Source organism: Vanellus vanellus, assembly GCF_965231255.1.
Source record: "Vanellus vanellus genome assembly, chromosome: 3".
Lineage (NCBI taxonomy): Eukaryota > Metazoa > Chordata > Aves > Charadriiformes > Charadriidae > Vanellus > Vanellus vanellus.
This window is the reverse complement of record NC_138907.1, coordinates 42,988,353-43,009,422: the sequence shown is the minus strand read 5'-3', so window position 1 is coordinate 43,009,422 and position 21,070 is coordinate 42,988,353. Positions and strand designations below refer to the sequence as shown.

Sequence of the window (21,070 nt, the reverse complement as noted above, 5' to 3'; positions counted from 1 at the left end):
TCATATATAGAGAGAGTGAATATGAAGTTTATGCATACCATAAATGATAAGCACAGTTGGGAAAATCCAACATTAATCAAGCTGGTTTCTTGAAATTGAATGGTGTACAATAAAATTAGGAAGCATATTTTAAATGTAGAATTTTAAACCCTGGGGTAAGATAACCGAATCTGAATATTTAGATAACTAGAGAGCTGTAATCTTAGTAGTATCTGTGTAAAAAATGAATTGTGGTGGTATGATAATTAGTTTGCGAGTAAACTTTCAGGCTCTAGAGGATAATGTTCTTATGCAGAATCCTGAACAGCATTTAAGGTTCTTGTTTTATCTTGTGTTCACATTCCTGTATTCAACTCAAGACCAGGCTGTTCTTTCTATCATCTTTTAACATACAGGTTAACCCTATACAGGATTTTTTTTCCACATTGGCTGTACAGTGAGACTCTTCAGAATCTTCATGCAGTAGTTCTTACGTTTGGCTTTGAACTCTCCACCTAATAGTTTTGGAGATCTTGCTCACACAGCCTCACTTAGGTCAGCAATAAAAACATGCAGGCACTCTTTCCTGTGCAGGCAACAGAACTGGTAGTGAAGTTAGGATGATCACCCCAAGGTGTTGGATAAAACTTTTATCTGGATGGATGGGAAGGGTAGTAAAGCCACACTTGTGTGTGCTGCACTAGGCTGTACTAACTGGGATGGGAGGAAAGGTAACAGTGCTGCTGCTACCTTGCTCTCCTGCAATAACTCTCCAAAGTGGAAGATCTTTGCTCTTCTTCCCTTCGTCTAGACAAAGCCTCTTTTAATGGTTATTCTCAACTAAATTTGTGTGATAGCTCTTTAAGTAAATAGAGGAGTGCAAAGGTATACCTGATGCTTTGCCTATGAACTGTTGGTCCATTCACATTTCATGAGATTTGGTGATGCAAATCTCTGAACAGAGTACAAATGACGACTGTTTAATTCTGTAACCTAAACAGTGGTTAAAGACAGCGATTATGAATAAGCATTAGATGTGGATTTTAATACTAAGAGTATTTGTTTTTCTTGCAACACCAAAAATTTAGATATGTTGTCAATAAATTAATAAGATGTAGATAAAAATAAATGAACATGACTGTTCTTAGCTTCTTTGAAAAGAACAAGTTGTTTGACAGAAATTTCCACACAGAATTTAAAGGCAATCTAAGTAGGTGCCATCTTCTAGAACGAACATTCCTGTGGGCCGCCTAAATTGACAGAAGATAATCCCCTGTGTGTGTCTCTTCCTCAGGTGATCAAACAAATTTACTGGACTCCAAAAGAGAGAGAAATTGCCTAATGAAGAAATCTGATTTGTTGAACTCTAGTATCTGGGGGGAAAAGATCAACCAAATAGATAATCATAGGCATTCATTAGAACTACAATTAGAGCTATCATTTATTGCAGATGTCAAAGTTAAATGTTCATGTGGGCAAATCCACTTTGGGCTTTTCATAGTATTGATATGAGACAACTGAACCAGAACAGCTTCACAAATATATTCTACTTATGCCCTCTCAGCAGTTTGGAATGCAGGCTTTCATTTTTGAAATTCTCTTCATTTATACCACAGTAAACACTTGGATAATGAAGTCCATCCATGCTTAGCAGAAGAAACAGTTATTTGGAGAAAGCATGGCTGTAATTCCACGAGTGTGTTTTTATAGGAAGAACCAAGTGCTGTTTAAGTGGTTACTGACTTACATGGCTTCTATGATAGTTACGGGTGTTGTAAAGATCTTACAAATGGTGTTTCTGTAGTGATTTTTACAGGATTGTGTTATGCAAAGCAGATGTGTTCTGTCACCTGTGGAGTTACAAAGGAGCGTTGTACAGAACAGAACCAGGACCCGCAAAGCTCACTCTACTGCTTTCCAGAAACGCTCTAGTTGGCAATTGGTTTTCCACCTTGTGTTGATGTGTGGGTGCGCAGAGCGGATGTATTGGTTAGATGGATTGGATGTAAAATACTAGATACATTGGAAATAGTAGTCAGGAAAAAATGCCCAGATAACTTTCGAATGCATAAAATATTTGGTACTCTAGGTAAACATCTGATTTTAATAAGGCAATGTTTTTATTGTAAGCTGAAATAAAAATGTGTTTACAGAAAAGGCCGCATGGCAGGGGGGAGGGCAGGAATTCTAGCTAATCTGAAGAAAGATTTGATAGTTTGGGGATGTTTTAGTGGGTGAAAGATTAATTATTTTGGAGTACACTGCTGTTCTGTACACAGAGCTTTTTATGCTATATGCCACAGAGTATATGCATATGTTTGCTTGTGTATGTATATAGATATACATGTTATAAGTATTTCTAAATCACAGAATCACAGAATTTTCAGAGTTGGAAGGGACCTCTAGAGATCATCTAGTCCAACTCCCCTGCTAAAGCAGGATTGCCCAGAGCACATTACTCAGGACTGCATCCAGGCGCGTCTTGAAAATCTCCAGAGAAGGGGACTCCACAACCTCCCTGGGCAGCCTGTGCCAGTGCTCTGTCACCCTCACCGTAAAGAAGTTTTTCCGTGTATTTGAACGGAACTTCCTGTGTTCTAACTTGTGCCCATTGCCCCTCGTCCTGTTACTTGGAACCACTGAAAAGAGCCTGGCTCCATCCTCCTTCAACCCACCCTTTAGATACTTGTATGCCATAATAAGGTCTCCCCTCAGCCTTCTCTTCTCCAGGCTAAAGAGTCCCAGCTCTCTCAGCCTTTCCTCATAAGGGAGATGCTCCAAGCCCTTAGTCATCTTAGTTGCCCCCTATGGTGACCCCTTTTTAAGTGGTAAAATTTTCTATGTTGTTGTGGGTTGTTTGGGGTTTTTTTGAGGTAATGATTGAGTTAATTTCACCTTACCCAAGTATTGGTTCTAATTGTTTTTTTCCTTGGCATGATCATCTGCATATAACTTAATACAGTATAAATCAATAATGCTTTAAAAAACTCGATATTGCATCTAACACTAAATGAAGGCCGCATTAAAATCCATTCCAGAACTTTAAAGAAAGAGGAAAAAATGAAGTGTTAATACTTATTTGTGAATGCAGCTGATTTTGTTCTTACTGTCTCTGATTTGGTGCTATGGCAAAAGCTGTGATTTATTTTGTTCTGTTAATACGTATATGTCAAATTCTCAGCTGCTGTAAATGTGTGCAGGCTCACTCAATGAGAATGCCTACTAAATCTTCAAAGAAAGTCCTTTATGGGCTATATTATAGGTGGGGCTGCCATTGCTACCTATTAAAGTGGTCTGGCTTGCATTATAAGTCCCTGTTGTTAGAACTTTGCCAAAATTTAGCTCTTTAGACTGCAAGTTTTATTGGGTTGTGTCCCGTCCCGTCCCCCCCCAAACACACACATTTGTTGTCTCCTTCATTTTGCCAGTGTTAAGAAAGAAAACAAAGTCTGGTTTTGCTCATGTCCACATAGTTTCATAGACTTGAAATATGGAAAAATTTTATCAGATACATGTCTTGTTAGTTGTGTAAAGGGTTTCTTAAACTTTACCACTCTATAGGCTATATCTCAGTTCCTGTTGCTCAGGAGAGATTTCAGTTATAATTCTGAAGATTTTTTTCCTAACCTTGTACCGGCAGGTTGGAGAACACGGGCCAAGAGGAGAGGAGCAAAGAAAGATTAAGATGAGTAACTGGGGAGGGAGTGAAGAACTGAGGAGATCTGACAGGTGGAAATATAGAGCATAATAGGTCTGATTCTATGTCACCTCTTATTCTATCTAAAGTAATTTCTCTCAGAAACTTGTGAGACTGGGGTTCTTGACCTGGATATTCCTTTTGGCAAATAGTGGATCTCCTCATCTACGGTGTTTCACCCAAACAAAAGGTGAAAACTCACTCTTAGAGTGTCTTGCTCAGCTGTGCCATGTAGGCACAATACTAGTTTTGGTTACATGGCTGGATAGTATTTTTCATAGGATCCTTTCCATGGCTAGTGTGGACTGTGTGGAATGAGCACAATGCTTAATGATTACTTAGGAAATGAAGCTGTTACCTGAGTAAAAAATGCTTTTATGAGTTGTTGCTGTTGCCGCACTTAAAAAACCCATGTAATTAGTGAAGCAGGAAGGAAAAGGATAGTCTCATGATTAAGGCCACATACTCAAGGGTGACGGTAAATGCAATATTAAAAATGTGCTTACATGGCATACATCGGCCAGCGTACACTGAATGGGTTCAGTGGAAAAACGGTACATAATCAGAAAATCTTGATATTACTGTCAGCATGATAAGTATACGTAAGGGGCTGGGCTGACTTGTATAGATTGCTTTCCTAACTTTTGAACAGTCATCTTAGAAGCCTTACTGATAATCCCCTAACTGTATTTTTGGAAAGTCATATGCATGTAACTGCCATGAACTTTTCAAGAGCAGACCATGTGTTTATAATCTATCATGTAAACGAAATAAAAATGTTAAAGATATTCTCATATGGAAAGTCCACTATTAATCAATTGACATTAAGATTTTAATCTCTCCCTTCCACCCCAGAAAATAAATAATAGGTTACTGAAGTTTCATTCTGTTTCAAAAGCCTTAGATGCAAACAAGATGTATCAATAAAACTGTTTAGTTAATGATTTCAGTGTTTTTGAATTTTTAAGTAGAACATAAAGAAGCTGTGGTAATAGAATAACCCTAGAAATAAAATGCCACATAAAATAAGTATAAATTGGTAAATAAGGTAAATGCCGTATTGAGTTAACAGATGAAAGTTTATTCATGTTTATTCATTAACAAGGAGCGACATAAAGGGAAAAATAATTTTCTGAAAATGAGGGTTTATTCCCTCTGCAAACAGTGGAGGCACTGTCTCAAGGAGCTTTCTGTATCCACACTTACTGATCTATTACCTGTGTCAGTGGCAGAAACATTTGCTGGGATTTTATGTAATCTCCAGAGTTACAGTTGGGGTTCTGCTGCCCCTGCAGAGAGGAATTTTAGAGGACTTGACCGATGCATCATTTTTGTTGATACAAGCAAGTAATTACTAATGTCTGGAAGTTACGACGTTAAGTAATATCTCACTTATCTGGCTTGTAAGAATAATTTATTTTATGAGAAACTATCTGAATGTGATCTTTGTTTTTTACCTCTCATTCACTCCTTTATATGGCTTATTGCATGTTTCGTTATTATATGATTTGTTTTGTACCTGTATCTACACAGGTCTCTGTTGCAAACACATTTTTACCTGACTGCAACTCTACATCAAATATCTCCACTTGTTCAATCTCCTCAGGTTGATGTCCTCTGTTAACGACATGCATTTCCCATTCTTGTTTCCTTCCTGTTTTCTTTTCTTCCGATCATATATTTGCAAGGCTAAAGAAAAACCAAACGAGCTCGGCATCTGATAGTCTTGCAAAGTCATCTCGTGACCCAAGAGCTCTGTGGGTTTCTCTATTTGTTCGTGTAGCCTCACTAGCACTGAAAAATTCTGCTGATGTAACAGCCTGTTTTAGATCTGCTGCTGCTTACGGTTTCTGTATGAGCAAGAAAGGTTGTGTTCATTTCTTAGCCAGTATGTAGAGTGTCTGACAATGGGATCATTGTGTTTCCCTATGCTCTGGAAGACCTCTGCAGGGCAAGGTCTTACTGCAAATTTGTTCAAATAAAGAGAAAAATAGGCTTTGGGTGAACTGCAGCTGTTCTGTGAGACTGAAAGCTGCATTTCAAAAAAAGCACAATGCAGATCTTGAATCCCAGCAGAAGGACAGCTGCCACCCTGGGCTGTGTACAGTTCTTGCTGTGCCTGACACTGTTGAGTAGAGGCATCTTAGTTACAGCCGTCTTTCCACGGAGGTTGGCAATCTTGTGTTCCCATAGCCAGTACGTCTACACCTTTCAAATACTTTCTTCTCCATCTCTCCGTGGTGCTTCTGACTCTCTTGGTGCAAGGGCTCAGTGCAGTGGAAATTGTAGCATTGGATGACATCAAGGGAGGAAGAAAGGAATAAAATATGGAGAAAGCAATATGCATTTCTTCTCCCATCTCTCTGTCCACATTGATTTCGCTAAAGAGGCAAAAAGCAACGCTTTTTAGTACAGTAGTTTTTAAATATGGCCAAGAAAATTCAAACTGATTTAGAACTAGATGTGCATACAGATTGAATATGTTTCACCTAGAAATTAGTTTAGTTTTTTAGTAAAAAAAATGATTGTCTAACTTAAGTGTGAATGTACTTGTCTGTGTTTCTATCAGATCCTGACTGCCTTACAAGTTAAACAGATTTTTACTGTAAGCATGAAAACCCAGGTTTTAAGATTGCAATTTTTTATTTGTAGAGAAGTACAAAATTCCTGTAGATTCGGCATATTTATTGATTTTGCAGATTTTTTTCCCTTATGGCTGTATATTTTTGCTTAGTGCTGACTTCAATACAAACAGAAAAAAAAAAAAAAGAGTTGTTATATTCATTTGGAGTAGGTAGAGTGAATAGTGTCATACTTTTGACTGTAACTGTATGTCCCCCTTTAAAAGTGGGAACAGTAAAGCTTTTACAGCATGGATTTTTCATTTGGTTTTTGTTGATATCTCCTAGTAGATATCATGGGTTCTCACCTTTCTTTGGGTGTTTTTTGGTTTGGTTTGGGCTTTTTTGCATTCTTTACCCTTTCCTTCCCCCCCCCCCCCCCCCCCCCCCCCTTCCCCCTTCCATGTCTATCTCCCTAATTTGATGTACTAACTTTTTATAAAATAAAGACTGTTAAAATTTGTTTGGGCATGCAATATGTTTTGCAAGAGTTAGCAAAAACATGTGCAATTGTATGCCTAATTTGAGTACACAGTGACAAGATTGTTCATAACAGTTGGGTTGATCACCTGTAAAAACCGCCTTCTGAGTGCATTGCAGACCATGCATGAAAACTCGGGCTTTTATACAGACTTTCTAAGGAAATTTTAGCTTTCGGGGGTTTATTTTTTAAAATAATTTATATTTTAGCCTCTGAACATGTGTTTGCATTACTAAACCACAGAGACGTTTTTTTAACAGTTACAAACATAAGATCTAAAGATATAGAAACTAAACTTTGGGTACCCTCATCCTTTAGCTGATGAAAGAAGGAATAGCTATAATTATGGTACATAACAATGAGCTAAACTCTGAAGAGGAGCTTTAGGTATGGAAAAATAAAATCCTTGTGACCCATTTTTAAATGACAGATGTTAAACTTTGCTGTTTAGCCTCATCCCCTACTCCAGGCCTTAAAATTAGAATGTTGCTATTTTTTAATAAGGGACATTTTACTAATGTTCAGCCTCCTGTTGAGGAACACAATGCTTCTCTAACTTATTACTGTATATCTGAATCGAAGCAATCTGAGTATTTTTTCATCTAATGTCATAAGTGAGGAATATTAACTGGGGTAGCAATCTCTTAGTAAAGATTGCTTCTGCAGGAGTAGTTTTATGATTTTCATTTCAAACATTACTATTTTAGTGATAAAAGAGCATAAAAAGGCATGAGCTGTTTCTCATCCGTATCGTTAAAGGTTTATTTATGAAAGCACAGTAGGGCAGTAGATAAAATGAATGAAAAGTAAATATTATGTTTAATCTTTACCCTCAAGCATAAGGTTACAGTATCCACGAGCTGGCAGACGTGACTGCTTGGCTGCACTAATTTGCATGACACGTCAACAACTTGCGTCTAGAAATATATGACAAAGAGAAGTTTGAAACCTTTAGGTATCTCCGTATAGGTCATGAGAATCTTCAGTGGGGAAAGTAACCAGTTAGTTTGCAGAGGGGATTCTAGGTTTGATTAGGGTAGGAGACGGAGAGGCGCTCAAAATTACACTTTATGATTGATGTTCTGTGGTAAAAGCTGAACTCGGTTAAATCATTATGTGCCATCAGCACAGACATGCTGTTAGACAGCCAGGACTGAGTGTTGGGTTTGGGGGTTTGTTTGTCTTTTTATAAGGATTAAGTCGAAATGTTTGGTCTCCTATTGTACCAAAATGTCTTCACTACTTGAAGTAGTCCCTGTTTCCCCTCTCGCATTTGCCATTACTAGCCAGCAGTTACTTCTGGATTTACTTTTTTAAAAAAACAAACCAACACACACACACACAAAACCCACCACTCTTATAAAAGAGAATAATAATAATATTCTGTCTGTAAGAAGACAAGGATATACGTGTGAAAGATATGATAGGTCCAGTTCTGCGATTGCCAATTTTATGTTTGGAATACACTTCAATCTGCAGGAAAGATCTGTTGTCACAACACCTGGTGAGATGATGACCACACTACTGCCCTGATCTGCTCTCTTAACATCCTGTTTGGAACTTTGGGGTTTCTGCATCCTCTCTGGGACAGTTACAAGCTCTAGGCCTTTGCACAGTGGAGTTCCCTGCATGTGACTTTTTGTAGTGTTACAGTAATTTTTCTTAACAGGTGAAAGCCTTGGGATAATTTTGCTTAATGCTGGCAGTCAAAACCAGAATGAGAGAGCACGAGCCATTGCAAAATTCCATGCATTAACAAAATATTATTCTGGGGAAAGGAATCTTCATATTTTTGCTTCAGGGTTCTCATCAACCATGTGTCTTGCATTACCTTTCACTAAATATCCCTTTTGACTGTTTTTGCTTGTGTTAAACAATCAGGAATAAATTTGGCGTGTAGTTTGCTTACTGCTTAACAATGAGGACCACTCAACAATTAGAAAGTTTGTCCTAGACTTCAGGCTGCAGATAATATCTCTAGCTTCCTTTTTGTTTATTTTTTTAAAATTTGTTTAAAGCAGAGTTCCAGAATCCAAACTAAAAAGGAGCTGTGTATTGTGTCTGAGGCTTTAGATCTTGTAGAGATTGGATTTATCAACCTTTTGTTGTTCCGCCTTTAAATGGCGTCGCTCGTCTGTAGCCTGTAGGCCCAGACTATGCAGCTGATTTATTTTATTGTTTTATTTTTAGATGTGGGAATTGCTTTAGGCACTTATGCTAATATTCATATTTTCTGAATTAGTGTTGTATTGTTACAGCCATTCTATTGGAGGAAACTATAGTATTCATGCAATTGACTGAAATGGGAATGAAATGCATAGTAAAGTTGAGAATAAAAGTTGACACAAAACATACATTTTAAATAAAGCCAGACAAAACTGGTAGCTGCTATGTAAAAATGCTTTATCTGTTGCTGTTCTGCACCCATCCATTCAGCTGACAGTCATGCTCTTTGGTACTCTTTCAATGTCATTGTGGTCCAGAATTTTGGCAGCAAAGACAACCTGTTCTTCATGGGGACAGGGCTTTTTTCCCCTCTGATCACTGGCAAAATGTGGTTCTTGGTAGGTAAGTATTCTTCTGTTCATCAGCTCACTTTCAGAAAAAGCAGCTTCTTTTTCCTGCTAACTTTTAGGCCAAATTCCTTTTTGAAGGGATTTAGTAGGCCACTAAATAAACCTGGTTCTATAGTACTCATGGGAATCACGGCACCAAAGTAATCATGTTCTAGCCTGCAACATAACCATGTAGTTAATTTATTTGGTTCTGGTTTCTCTGGTGTTAGTCCCCATGCTGTATTTGTAGACCTGATCTCAGTAGCTCTCTGAGCTTTAGATTGCTGATGGGTGGTAGAAACAGCAATTTCACAATTTGAAGGGAATATAGTAGGATATGGGTGCTGACACCATTAAAAATAGGAGAGTCCCAAGAACAGACTCCAGCTCATTCTTGCTCTTTGGCCTCCAAGAACGAACAGTGTAGTTTGCATCCTTTGGAAAGGTCAGCTTGTGGACCTCTTCCTTGGTCCTAGGTACATTCACACCTGAATGCAGTTGTAACATTGTTTTGGGGAAGATAATTTAACAATGCTTTTTTACTCTGTTTTCTTCTTTTGTTTTGATTTACTCATAGCCAACATAGTAGCCTGCATCAGTTCCATTTCTAATTAATTTTTCCAGAATATGAGTGACAAGAAAGGTACATGTTTACTCCAGATGAGCTCTTGCCACTTTGTATGACTGTTGTTATTTCCCTATAGGACTTTTGGAATGGGTTTGCATTCATTGCTAATTCACTTTTTTTGTCAGCTTTGGGATAGTTTCCTTGTTCAAAATAAAGGCAACAAAGGACTCCTTCCATATGTTGATGACAGCAGCAACCTTAAGTTATTCTATTATTGTGTGATGTTTCAGACTTGAGCAAAAGCAGTAATGGTGGGAGCAGGAATCAAGAGTTTCCCCAACATCTTCCGTATTAAATTAAGTCTTGTCAGCATTGTTGGAGTGAACAGCTTTACGAAGTTTTTGAACTTTGTTATGTAACATACCACATTGTTTCTTTGTGTTGCTCTGCCTTTTCTGGAAATATGGGTTGGTAGCAACACCAGTTAAACAGTTTCTGTTCTTTCTGAAATTTTGTAACTGGTTCTGGTTGGTTTTGGTTGGTTGGTTCTGGGGTGGGGTTTTTTTTTGATAGAATGCAAGATACTTTGGTTGCTGTTAGAGATGTGCATTGCAATGTAATTGTTAAAAAGACTTGATCCATACCTTGCTACCTAAGATCTATTTTATTTTGTAAACCTTTTGTGGCTGCAAAGAAGTAAATGGATAATAGCTTCTTTTTGCAACAAAACCCTTTTATATTATATGTCCCAGCTTCATCTCACTTCCAGGCTTAAATGAGATTTAGATTCCGTTTAAAAAACACTTAGAGTGCATATAGCGTATTAGAAGGATAGTGCAGGATATCCTAATTATGTTTTTCTGAATTATGTTATTTTCCCTTTGAATTCAGAAAATCTAACAATCATACGCTATTTTAGTCCATTTGACTTCAATTTTCAATTCCTAAAAATATATTCGATGGATTAGACAATTGCATAGGAATTTCTCGCTAATTTCTGACAGATTACGTCAATAGCTATGCCTTGAATTTAGGTCTTTAACCTTGGGATGATACTTATGACATACTTGGATTCTAATGTTGAACTTTTCAGTTCATGCGCAGGATGCTGTATTTTCACTTCACTGTAGCTAGTTAGGAATCTATGAGGAAAGGAGGATGAAATACCTTCTTAACCAATGGTTATGAAGGTTTGGGGGGGGGGGGGGGGGGGAATAAAACAATTGGGAAGCTAACTATATCCTCAGAAAACTTATACTGCAAGCCCTGTGAGTTTCTCCAGTTTCGTTTCCTAAGCAGTCCCAGTGGCAGAGTTCTGGGTCAGGCTTTTACTTCTTCTCTTCAGCTACGCCTCAAACATAAACATGCAAACCTGAGTCTGAAAACTCAAGTGAATCAAAGTTGGCCAGAGGGCAAACATCTTGTGCATACCTTTATGGCTTTTTTTAACAAATGGATTGGTTCATGACATTCTTTGCCTAAATTAATTCTACTTTTTCTAGTCTCACTTCTACTAATTAATTTGTAAATAATTTTGCCAGTGGGACTGTAGGTGGTACAGCACCTTGCTGCTAAGATGGGAACTGTGTAACTTGAAAAAATACGTGTATGCTTCCTGACTGCAATGTAAAAAGAACTTGAACTTCCAGTTCTAATTATCTGGCTTTTCTTCTTTCCTCCAAGTGATTTACAAAGGTTTTCTTCTCTGTGTTTAGTACAGTGTAAAATTTGCCAAGTTGGGTAGATTAAATATTAACCTCTCTCATCTACGTAATGGTTGCAGCCCTGCATTGAAAAGTACTTCATCTAGAATCACGTCATTTTACAGATAAGGATCCTTTCCTGACATTACTTGCTTCTCATACCAATGATGTAAAATTTACAGTAAGCTGAATTCAAACAGCTTAGAGCCCTGTGGAAGACAGTCTGTGAATAACTTGTTGCTTTTATGCTTGCACAGCAAATACGTATGAAAGTGTATTTTAGTGGCTAATTTTAACTCCCAAAAGCAAGATGTTTTGATGGCTTGATTTTTTTTTTGTTGTTTATATTAAAAGAAAAAACCTTCAAGACCTCTAATATTTCCTAAAAGTGATCAAAGAAAATCCCAATATGTACGTGGTTATTTTGCTTTTTAAATAAAATTCATATTGGCGCCTACTACGTCAAACATTCAAATAAAATACAAATTCTCACAGTTTTAGCTTACATCAAAGATGGAAATCATTGTGTGGTTTTGGAAACCAAAGCAATTCCAAGATAGACACAGTTGGAATTTTTTTTTTATGTGACAGCTTGTTTCATACACTTAGTAACATCAGTGTGAAGTTGAAAGTGTGCATCCTATTGAAGAAGGAAGTCTAGGGGAACTTTTATAGTGGTTCTTTTAGTATTAAGATTCAACTAGGTGATATAGTTACACTTGTGATGGATTTATGTAACAGAAGCAAAGTTAAAATATAATAAAATTACTCGGTTTTAGATGTGTATATAGGCTACAAGGTACTAATTCCTGAATTTGTCATTAGTAATGCAAAGTATCTTGTGCATTTTCCTGCAGATTAATACTAATAGTTGGGTTTCTTTTGGCAGGTTGTCAAGTTGTTAAGTAACAAAAGATCTCAAGCTGTTGGAATATTAATGTCTAGCCTTCATTTAGACATGAGGGACATTCAGCATGGTAAGTGAAATAAGTATTGTTGATTCTAGTTCACATCACTAATAATCTGGAAATGCTAATTATTTCTATCTTTTGATATGTAAAATAAACTAATAAGAGACACTTTTTTACACTCTCTTCTGAAAATAACTTGTTCGGGCATTTATTTTCCCCTTTCTAGTAACGTGTTCTCTTGTCCTGCATAGAAAATACAACTGTTTATTTCCAGAATTGCCATCAGGTATCAAAGCTGTATAAAATATAGACACTTTGATTTTGGTATTTCTGAAGAAAAAAGTGTGATGTGTTGTTTATTTTAATTCTGATAGCCTCAGGACATATCCAGAAGAGTGAATTATACAGCAAATCAATTAAATGCTATAAAATAGTTCCTATATTTGGGTTAGCACAAACTGTGGAGTGCTTTCATCTTCAACAGCATTTTTTAGAAAGGGAGGTCTTTTAGGGGAGTGTAATACTTTTCACATTTATGCTAAGAGACAGTAGTGCAAAAAGGTGAAAAGTGGAATTGCAGTTATATTCAGAGCATCCCTGATGTTTCCCAAAGGCTTCGGATAGATTTGAAGCAGATTGAATTATCCTGTGAAGTGCCAGCCTATCTATTAAATAAATGTGGTTTCAAGTACAACACAGACTTCATAAATCATGAAAACATCTTGTGAACTTTCTAAGCTACGTATTTACAGCCATGCATTCAGTTTACTATTATTTGCTTATTTTGTGAAATTATTCACAAATAGAACAAATTTCAGAGCGCTCTGTCAGCTAGTGAGTAACTCTTAATCAAAGTTTTAAGCTTTTATTAAATTGTTTTGATGGTTACTAGACTTCCTCAAGCTGAAGCACTTAAGATGGTAGTCATAGAGCAAGGCGCCAGTACTGGCGCCAAGAAGTACTTGGTATTTCCAAAGCTGGCAGATGTAGTTCAGTTAAGTCATAGAGCAAAATCTGAAAACAATGATATGGTCCTTTCCTTCAGTCAAATATTCAACTTGGTTTCAGTTAATAATGAGAACCTTATGAACAAAGGAGTCCGCCTAACATCTGTGTCTGTGGTAAAGCCAACACAAGTTCATTGAAAATTTGCTTGCTTAACATGCAACACTAACAATAACATGGCATGAATGTCAGTAGTTGAAGGGGTCAAACAATATTATGCTTAACCTTTATCCTATTACAATATTAAGCACACATGATCGTCTAAAAGCTGTGTGCAGATTTTGTATATTCCCCTTTCAATAGCTGTTTTCTAAAACCAAAACTCTTTGCAAAGGGGAATTTAGTACTGCTCTTATTCCCTTGCTGTGCAGAAGTGATTGAAGAAACATGAGAGAACTCTTGTCTGAGAGGGGAAATTGTGGAAATGATTGGAAGATCCTGCTGTTAAAAATGGTGGTGTGTGTTTGTTTGTTTGTTTTTTTTTTTTTTAAGAACATAAAATAGGGGTGGAGGAAAAGTGGTGAGGAGCAGGAAAGAAATTTGCACGGGGCGGGCAAGCAAAATAGAGGAGAAATCTCACCGAGAAGTGTTTCTGGCATCACTCACTCCATGCAGAGTTCTCCAAGTGATCTAACCATAGAGCCCATGGAGAAATTATAAAATCACAAGCCCAAGTACTTAGCTTCACCTTCACGTATGCACTATTTTTACTTGCTTGTTAAAATGTAAGGGGTTTACATATTTTGACTTTTATAGCTTACTGGTTTATCTGTTGCAATTTGAATATACTAATGAAAAGGTACTATCAAAAATTAAAATAATGTTAAAGAGTTGCCTGCATTAGCAAAATAGGCACTTGATATATTTGCATCTTAATGTATAAAGATTTAAGATGTATGACAATAACTACAGCAAAAAATGTGATCAGTGTTCTTCGTCCCCTGGCTCAGGGCTTTCGTGGTGGTCTTTTGCCATGTTTAATGTACAGTGACATGTACATTTACCCATATCTCACTCAGTACAACGCAAGCAATGCTTTTTCATAAATTTGAAAGGCAGTGAAATGAAACTTTTTTCTTCCCCACTCTGACAATTTGTGGTAGTAGGCAATTTTCTTTATAGACTTTCTTGTAAATGTTCCTTATGTTGCAGAGGAAGCACATCTGTGGGATGCAGTGTTCATGTAAATTGCAGAAGAATTGTAATTTTTTTTTTTTATTATTTCTTTCTTTTTTTTTTTTTTTTTTTTACTGGCCATAGAAAAGCATCCAGAAAGAGAGAGAAACTTTCAAAGCAGTGTGGTATTCAGTCCATTTCTTGGTTTGCATGCTATTGTGTTTTATTTTTCTAATGATTTAGACAAATTTCAAAGTGTTATAGGAACAGAAAGGAAAACAATTGCACTGGGTATTAATACACCTAATAAATTTAAGATTTCAAGTTTTAATTCATATTGTGCTTAACTGAACAGCTTAAAATAACTTGAAACCTGGGCAACTGTTGTATTTAATGTCTTGTAAATTTTTTTTTTTGGCCGGGTTTTTTTGGTGTACTTTTGCTGCTTTTTAAGATACAAAACAATGATGAAATTGTCTGCAAGAAACAATCCTTGATGAAAGATTGTTTTGGAAACTTGAAAATTTGGATTGTTTACGGTATTTTGTGAACTGATCTTGAACACTTAGCTACTTTTTCATGCATGTGTGATCAGATGGCATTTAATGAAAGTTCTCAGAACATTGTAATATAAGCTAAATGGCTTTCTTTGATAAGGATGATATCCTTGTTAAGTGTCTGCTTGTAGAATTGCATTTGTCTGCTCCCAGCTTTGAAATAGGTTTAGTAAGACAAACTCCCAAACTCCCTGCTTACTTTAAAAATATTTTTACGGTGGAGAAGGAGGAGTTGTAATGAGCAGAGCACATTTGTACTGAACTTGAGTATGTCTTTCTAGTAGTGCTTTAAAGTAGGGTAGGTTGATTTTTGTTGTTATGTTTGGTTTTTTTTTTTTTTTTAGTAAATTATAATTGCTAACAGACCTCCCAGCTATTTTACGCAGTCTCAGCTAGTAAGAAATGTTGGTCTCTTTAGTCGCTGTGCCATTTCTCTATGTTGTTAGTAAAAAAATGAGTCCTCTTCTCATGGTTTCTCTGGTTTCACACAAGGTTTTACTGACGCCTATTTTTTACAATCATCTATCAACTATGCAAAACACTTCATCCAGGCATTTTGCTTGCTTTTTTATTTTCACTATACCGCAAATATCCTTTATCCAGTATTATGTTCCCACTGGAAATATAGCTGTATTTGGCTGCATGATATAGTCAAGGCTTGAGAAATGCCAAAGAAGCAGTTCTTGCATATTTTTCCTTTATAGCTCAGATTTTCTTCCTAGAGAAAAGACTTTTTGGTTTTAACGTTAGTCTTTGGGTTTTTTTAACATTTCAGAGATGCAGTGTGGGCTTAAATTACAGATCCAACAAAAGTCCAGTGAACTGCATATAATGATCTATGATGAACACTGTATACTTGAATATATAATTGCATTTTAAGCCTGTGTCTGCGTTCAGGGACCACGTCTCTTAAAGAAGATATCTCCTTCTAATAAAACTGGCTGTCATCACATGAACTGTAACAACTGTTTGAAATTGTAACTATGCTGCAGAGAATATGGTTGTCAGTGCCGTCCCCAATCCCCTTGCTTATAAAGCTACAATGTATCATCTTCTATGTTTAAGCTTTTATGGCTGTTAACAAGCGCAGTAAGAATAGCAAAAAATTCTCCTGTGTGTGGAAAAATAGAAGGAAAAAATTAAACTGAAGATATAAGCCAGAAGAAAAGTAAATTTTATATTTCATGCAGATAAATATTCCATTTACTACACAGTTGGATTTATATCTAGTATTTATTTCCAAAATGGAAATTAATCTTTTGTTCAGCAAAATCATCTTAGTCTGAGCGTGCCTTGTAAATGTTGAAAGTACAAGTCTGGCAAAAAAACGCGTATGCGTTTCTCTCTCTTTTGAAGTTGTCTGTAATCTTTTCCAATTCAGTAAGTTTCTCTTAGCAGTTATATTTTCAGGTGCTGTGTTACTTCTGGCATGGCTGCAATACTCCTACATTTCTGTAAGGTTTTGCATAGCACCTTGTGGTTGTCATGGCTCTGTTGGAAGTAATTTTGAGAATTCTGCCTCTGAATTTTGGACCAGCTGTCTCATATCCTCATTTAATAAGTCATCCTCTCCCCTTTCTGAGACACTGGTAATCTACAGAATTTCATGGAGCTACCTGTCCCACTCCAATAATTGAAACACCCCTCTCACCCCCCCCAAAAAAAGGAAGATCAAGGATCTTTTTATTACGGCTCTCAACTTATTGTTGATCAGTGATACTAGGAAAGGAGGTTATATAAAAGAATGTAATAGGGAAAATAGTTATGGAAATGGCAAGCAGGTTCACCTACCAGCTTGTAAAGACCAACCTTTTAATCTGGATTTGAGATTATTTTACTGACAGTTGTATTTGTGGCAGAGCTTGCTCTGCTAACAGAAGTACAACTTTGAACAACAGATAGGCATTCTGTCCTGAATTCAAGACAGAAGTGCAGAAAGTGAAAGTACTTTAAATGTTAGTGGGCAAAATAAATATTTATTCTTTAGTATTTGGCTATTAGTGACAAATATCAGAAAAATCTTGGGTTTGTTTTCTTACTTGACTGCTCACACTGACACTTAGAAATTATGAGCTAGGAGAGACTTTGTCAAAGGTTAACTGAATGATTTCACTGGAGGAGGAGGATAAAATGTCTCCTGCACAGAACATTTAAATAATGCAGTGTAAAAGTTTTTCACACATTGAAATATCATATAGTCTCAGTAGTCATAGGTCCAAGAGGTGCTCTAAGTGGAAAGCAATTGGGAAAGAAAGACTCAGCATCTGGAAATGAGACTCATGATTAGTTTATCTTATGGAAGGTCCAGAGCTGATCTGAGCATTATTATCCTAATAACAATGTATATGTATAAGCATAATCAATTGAAACTCATGATACTGAAATGTTTGTCAGGAATGGATATCTTCCCAAAAGACATTTTACTGTTTATTGTTTTGTCCCCATAACTTGTTTATACAATTGGATCAAGTTCTGTAGGCACTGTTATACTGGAAGACAAACCAGCTGCCCCAAATTTTTATTTCTGTCCACTTAAGTTATGAAAAAAATCCTGGATGTAAGAATCTATCGAGAGTGGTTTTTCGGTCAGGTGGCAAGTCTGTGTTTCTTTATTAGAGGAATGCTTCATAAAGTGAATCTGCAGTCAGTGCAGGTAAATAACAAAGTTTGAAATTTTACCTGTTAGTTCTGTCTTATTAATTGAGAATCTTTAAACATTTTTTTCTTAATCAAATATTGTGGATTCAAACACCTAAAAACTTACAAGATTGTGGTTTAAGTTTCCCTTCTTGATAGCCTTTCCAACAGGTGTTCAGATTCTTCAGAGACACCCCCAAAGAAAGACTGGTTGGTTCAGCAGTTTTCTGTCCTATGAACGAGCACTTCCTCGAAATGTCACACCGTAATCCTCAGTCTTATTCCTCTATTTCTTCTTAGCTTTATGCTACCATATTTATTACATTATGCCTGATGTTAGATTGTAAGCTTACACATTTTATTTGCTTATAGTTACTTTACAAGCTCCTATTGTGAAATTAGTGTTAAGGAAAACAATGGAATACACAAAATTACTTTCATAAAAGACTGACTAGAGTTAAATTAGAGTGGCACACATATGTATTGCTGCAAATGTTTCTGTTGCTTTGATGATGTCAGTATGCCCACAGTCTTCTGTATTGAGCAGCTGAAAGTGATTCTGGAGCCCTTGACTGGCCACTCCTGCCAGAGGCAGCTCATGAGGGAGGACAACCAAGGTCCTTGGAGACAGGTGTGGTTTCGAAGAGATGGGGTATAAACCCCTGAGCTGTGGCTGAAGGCCCTGAAAGCCAGTCCTGGCTATTGAAAGCATGCCGCAAGTCCTCTTTCTATCCTCTGAGATTTTCTGAAGCTTAGTTCACAGCGACCAGAGGCGAATAAAGCAATAGCAGCAGTTGTCAAGGAAAAAATACAACCTTGGTTATCATTTTCTTTAAGTAGGCATGCAACACTTCAAGATAATGAAGGACAGAAATATTCGTATCACCAAGAAAGGAACTGAATGTCTTATGTGACACATCCTTTTGGAATTTAGTTTTCTATAATGCAAAATACATTTTAAAGAACTTAGATTTATTTTTTTTTTTTTAAATGAGGAAAATCATATTGAGTGTTTCCACAATATTTGAATCAGCAGAGACTAATTACTGCCACATTGGATAGTTTGGATAATTAAAGATTTTTGTTGTTGTTAAGAACATACGAATGTAATTTAATAGAGAAGTTTTGTAAGAAACTGTTACTGCATTGTTTGTCTGTTGTTTCAGTTGAAACAGTTTATTTTTTTTTCTTGGAAGTCTGATTAACTTTAAAACTTTGAGAGAAAAGTTTCAGGGAAGTTCTGTTCTCCCAAAAGAAAAAAAGCAGTCCTGTTTTTCTCATTTGTGTACCGTGTAGTCACTCATGAGAGGGATTATTACAAAATTTTAAGCATAAAAGCAACAAAATCGTGTATGCTATTAGCATTAGTACTGTGCAAAAGTGGTGGGGGGGGAGGTGCGGGGGAGAGAGAGAAAAAGACCACCTGGTCTCCTTTCCATAGCAGAAATATTTTCCAGTGGCCATACTTTTATACATTCCTGAACTACATAGAGATTTTAACATTATGAAAATTAAGAAAGGCTTGTTAATTGACTAAGACCTTTCAATAATGCAGTCACTCATTTTTTCATTAAATTGAAAAGTTTAGAAGAAAAAGATGTCTGCCACAGTAATCCATTTGTGATTTGTTCATGTTTGTTAGATTTGATTACATTTTTACACAGAAAATGTGTATAAAAAAATTAACACCACTTATATGTATCTAGCCATTAAAATCTAATTTAAATAGAAGGTAGTTAAAATGAGGATTTAGTAAAACTTGCAAATTGAACTATATGTTATATTTGATCAAATGGAGGTGTCTGTAGCTTAGTACCTGATCTGCTGTGTGGATAACTGGGAAAGAAAAATCACCACAAAAAAACAGCGACACTGCTCATTATGTAATTTTTTTAGCTCTCTTTTTTATCTTTCTGCAGTAGTTGTCTTCCTCCAAATTGAAAAGCTTGTTTGGAACAGCTTTCATAGGTGTTGTATGTTCTTTTGATTTTTTTTCCTTGTCACCAGTCTACAATCTACAGTTCTCTTTCTTGTCTTTGGAAATGAGGTGACTAGCTCTGTATGACGTTTTCAGGATTTACGTGTGCTGGATGCCTATGACACAGTATCCTATCATCTTTATTTCAGGCTCCATTTTTTCCTGTATTGTTACTGAAATTCTGTTTGCCCCTTAACTGTAGCTAATTATTGAAGTTATTTTTTCAGAGAAATGTGAAAAATATCTGAGTGTCTTTTTGGGGGCAGTAGTTCTAATTCTGTATCCCTCACAGTGTTTTTACAATTTGAGGTTTGGGTTTGTTTTGTTTGTTTTTTGGTTTTTTTTCCCCATCTATTTTTCATGTATTGACACTGAATATTTAAGAGATCGTTTTGTACGTTTGTGGTCAACTTCAAAGTGGCTACCTTTTAGTATCTGCCAACATCACCACCCCATGTTCATTAGACAGCACGGAAACCTGCAAAGATCCTAGTAAGGCTCAGCTGCTACAACTCCATACTTTGAAAACTGACTCATTTTTGTAACTGATTTCCTGTTTTTTGAGCAGTTTTTATTTTTAATCAGCGTAGACCTTTCCTCTTATCTCGCAACAGCATGGGTTTTTTCTGAAGTAAGGATTGTGAGGAGCCTTTTGCAAATCCAGTATCAGTCTGGTCACTCTTACCTGTGCCTTTGTTGACTCCATTAAAGCAGTACTATTTAATTTGTTGCTCATGAGTGTCTACTACAAAATGACATGCTACCTGTCTTTCTCACTACATTGGTTTATCTGTACATTCTTTAAAAAATCTGTTCTTACATATAATACATAGATATTTTCCAGGCACAGAAGTCAGACTGACTAGTCTGTAGTTTCCAGCATCATCTCGGGAATCCTTTTAAACTTCGCATTTGTATGTTCTGAAACTTGTTCAATTTGAGACAGTGCCCAAAATGTATCACTCAAGAAGTATAGAACTTGTCTGAGAACCTTTTTGACCTTTTCTGTGGTCGTGAATCCTAACACAAATACTGTTTAACTTTTTCTGGTTCTCTTTCTTTTGTGCTCTTTTTACAGCCAGATTATCGGCATGCCCAACTGTTTCCTGTCAGGCTTCATACATCTGATGTGTTTGAAAGCAGTTTTATTACTAGCTTTGTGCATTTGGCAAGTTGGGTTTAGACCTTTTTGTTCTTGTCCAATTTCTATTGAACTTACGAGACTTGTTTCTTTTCTGTTTTCTTTGGCTGATTTCCACTTT

The 21,070-nt window shown here is 36.5% G+C and overlaps 1 protein-coding gene across 1 annotated transcript in view; it reads left to right on the top strand.

The window, feature by feature from the left end:
- Nucleotides 1-21,070, top strand: part of FMN2 (formin 2) — a gene marked incomplete at both ends in the record, with an annotated part of 161,854 nt that overhangs the window by 57,777 nt on the left and 83,007 nt on the right. Inside the window, one exon of the mRNA XM_082481187.1 lies at nt 12,494-12,581. Coding sequence (XP_082337313.1) covers nt 12,494-12,581 — 88 coding nt within the window. The remainder of the gene's footprint in view (nt 1-12,493; nt 12,582-21,070) is intronic.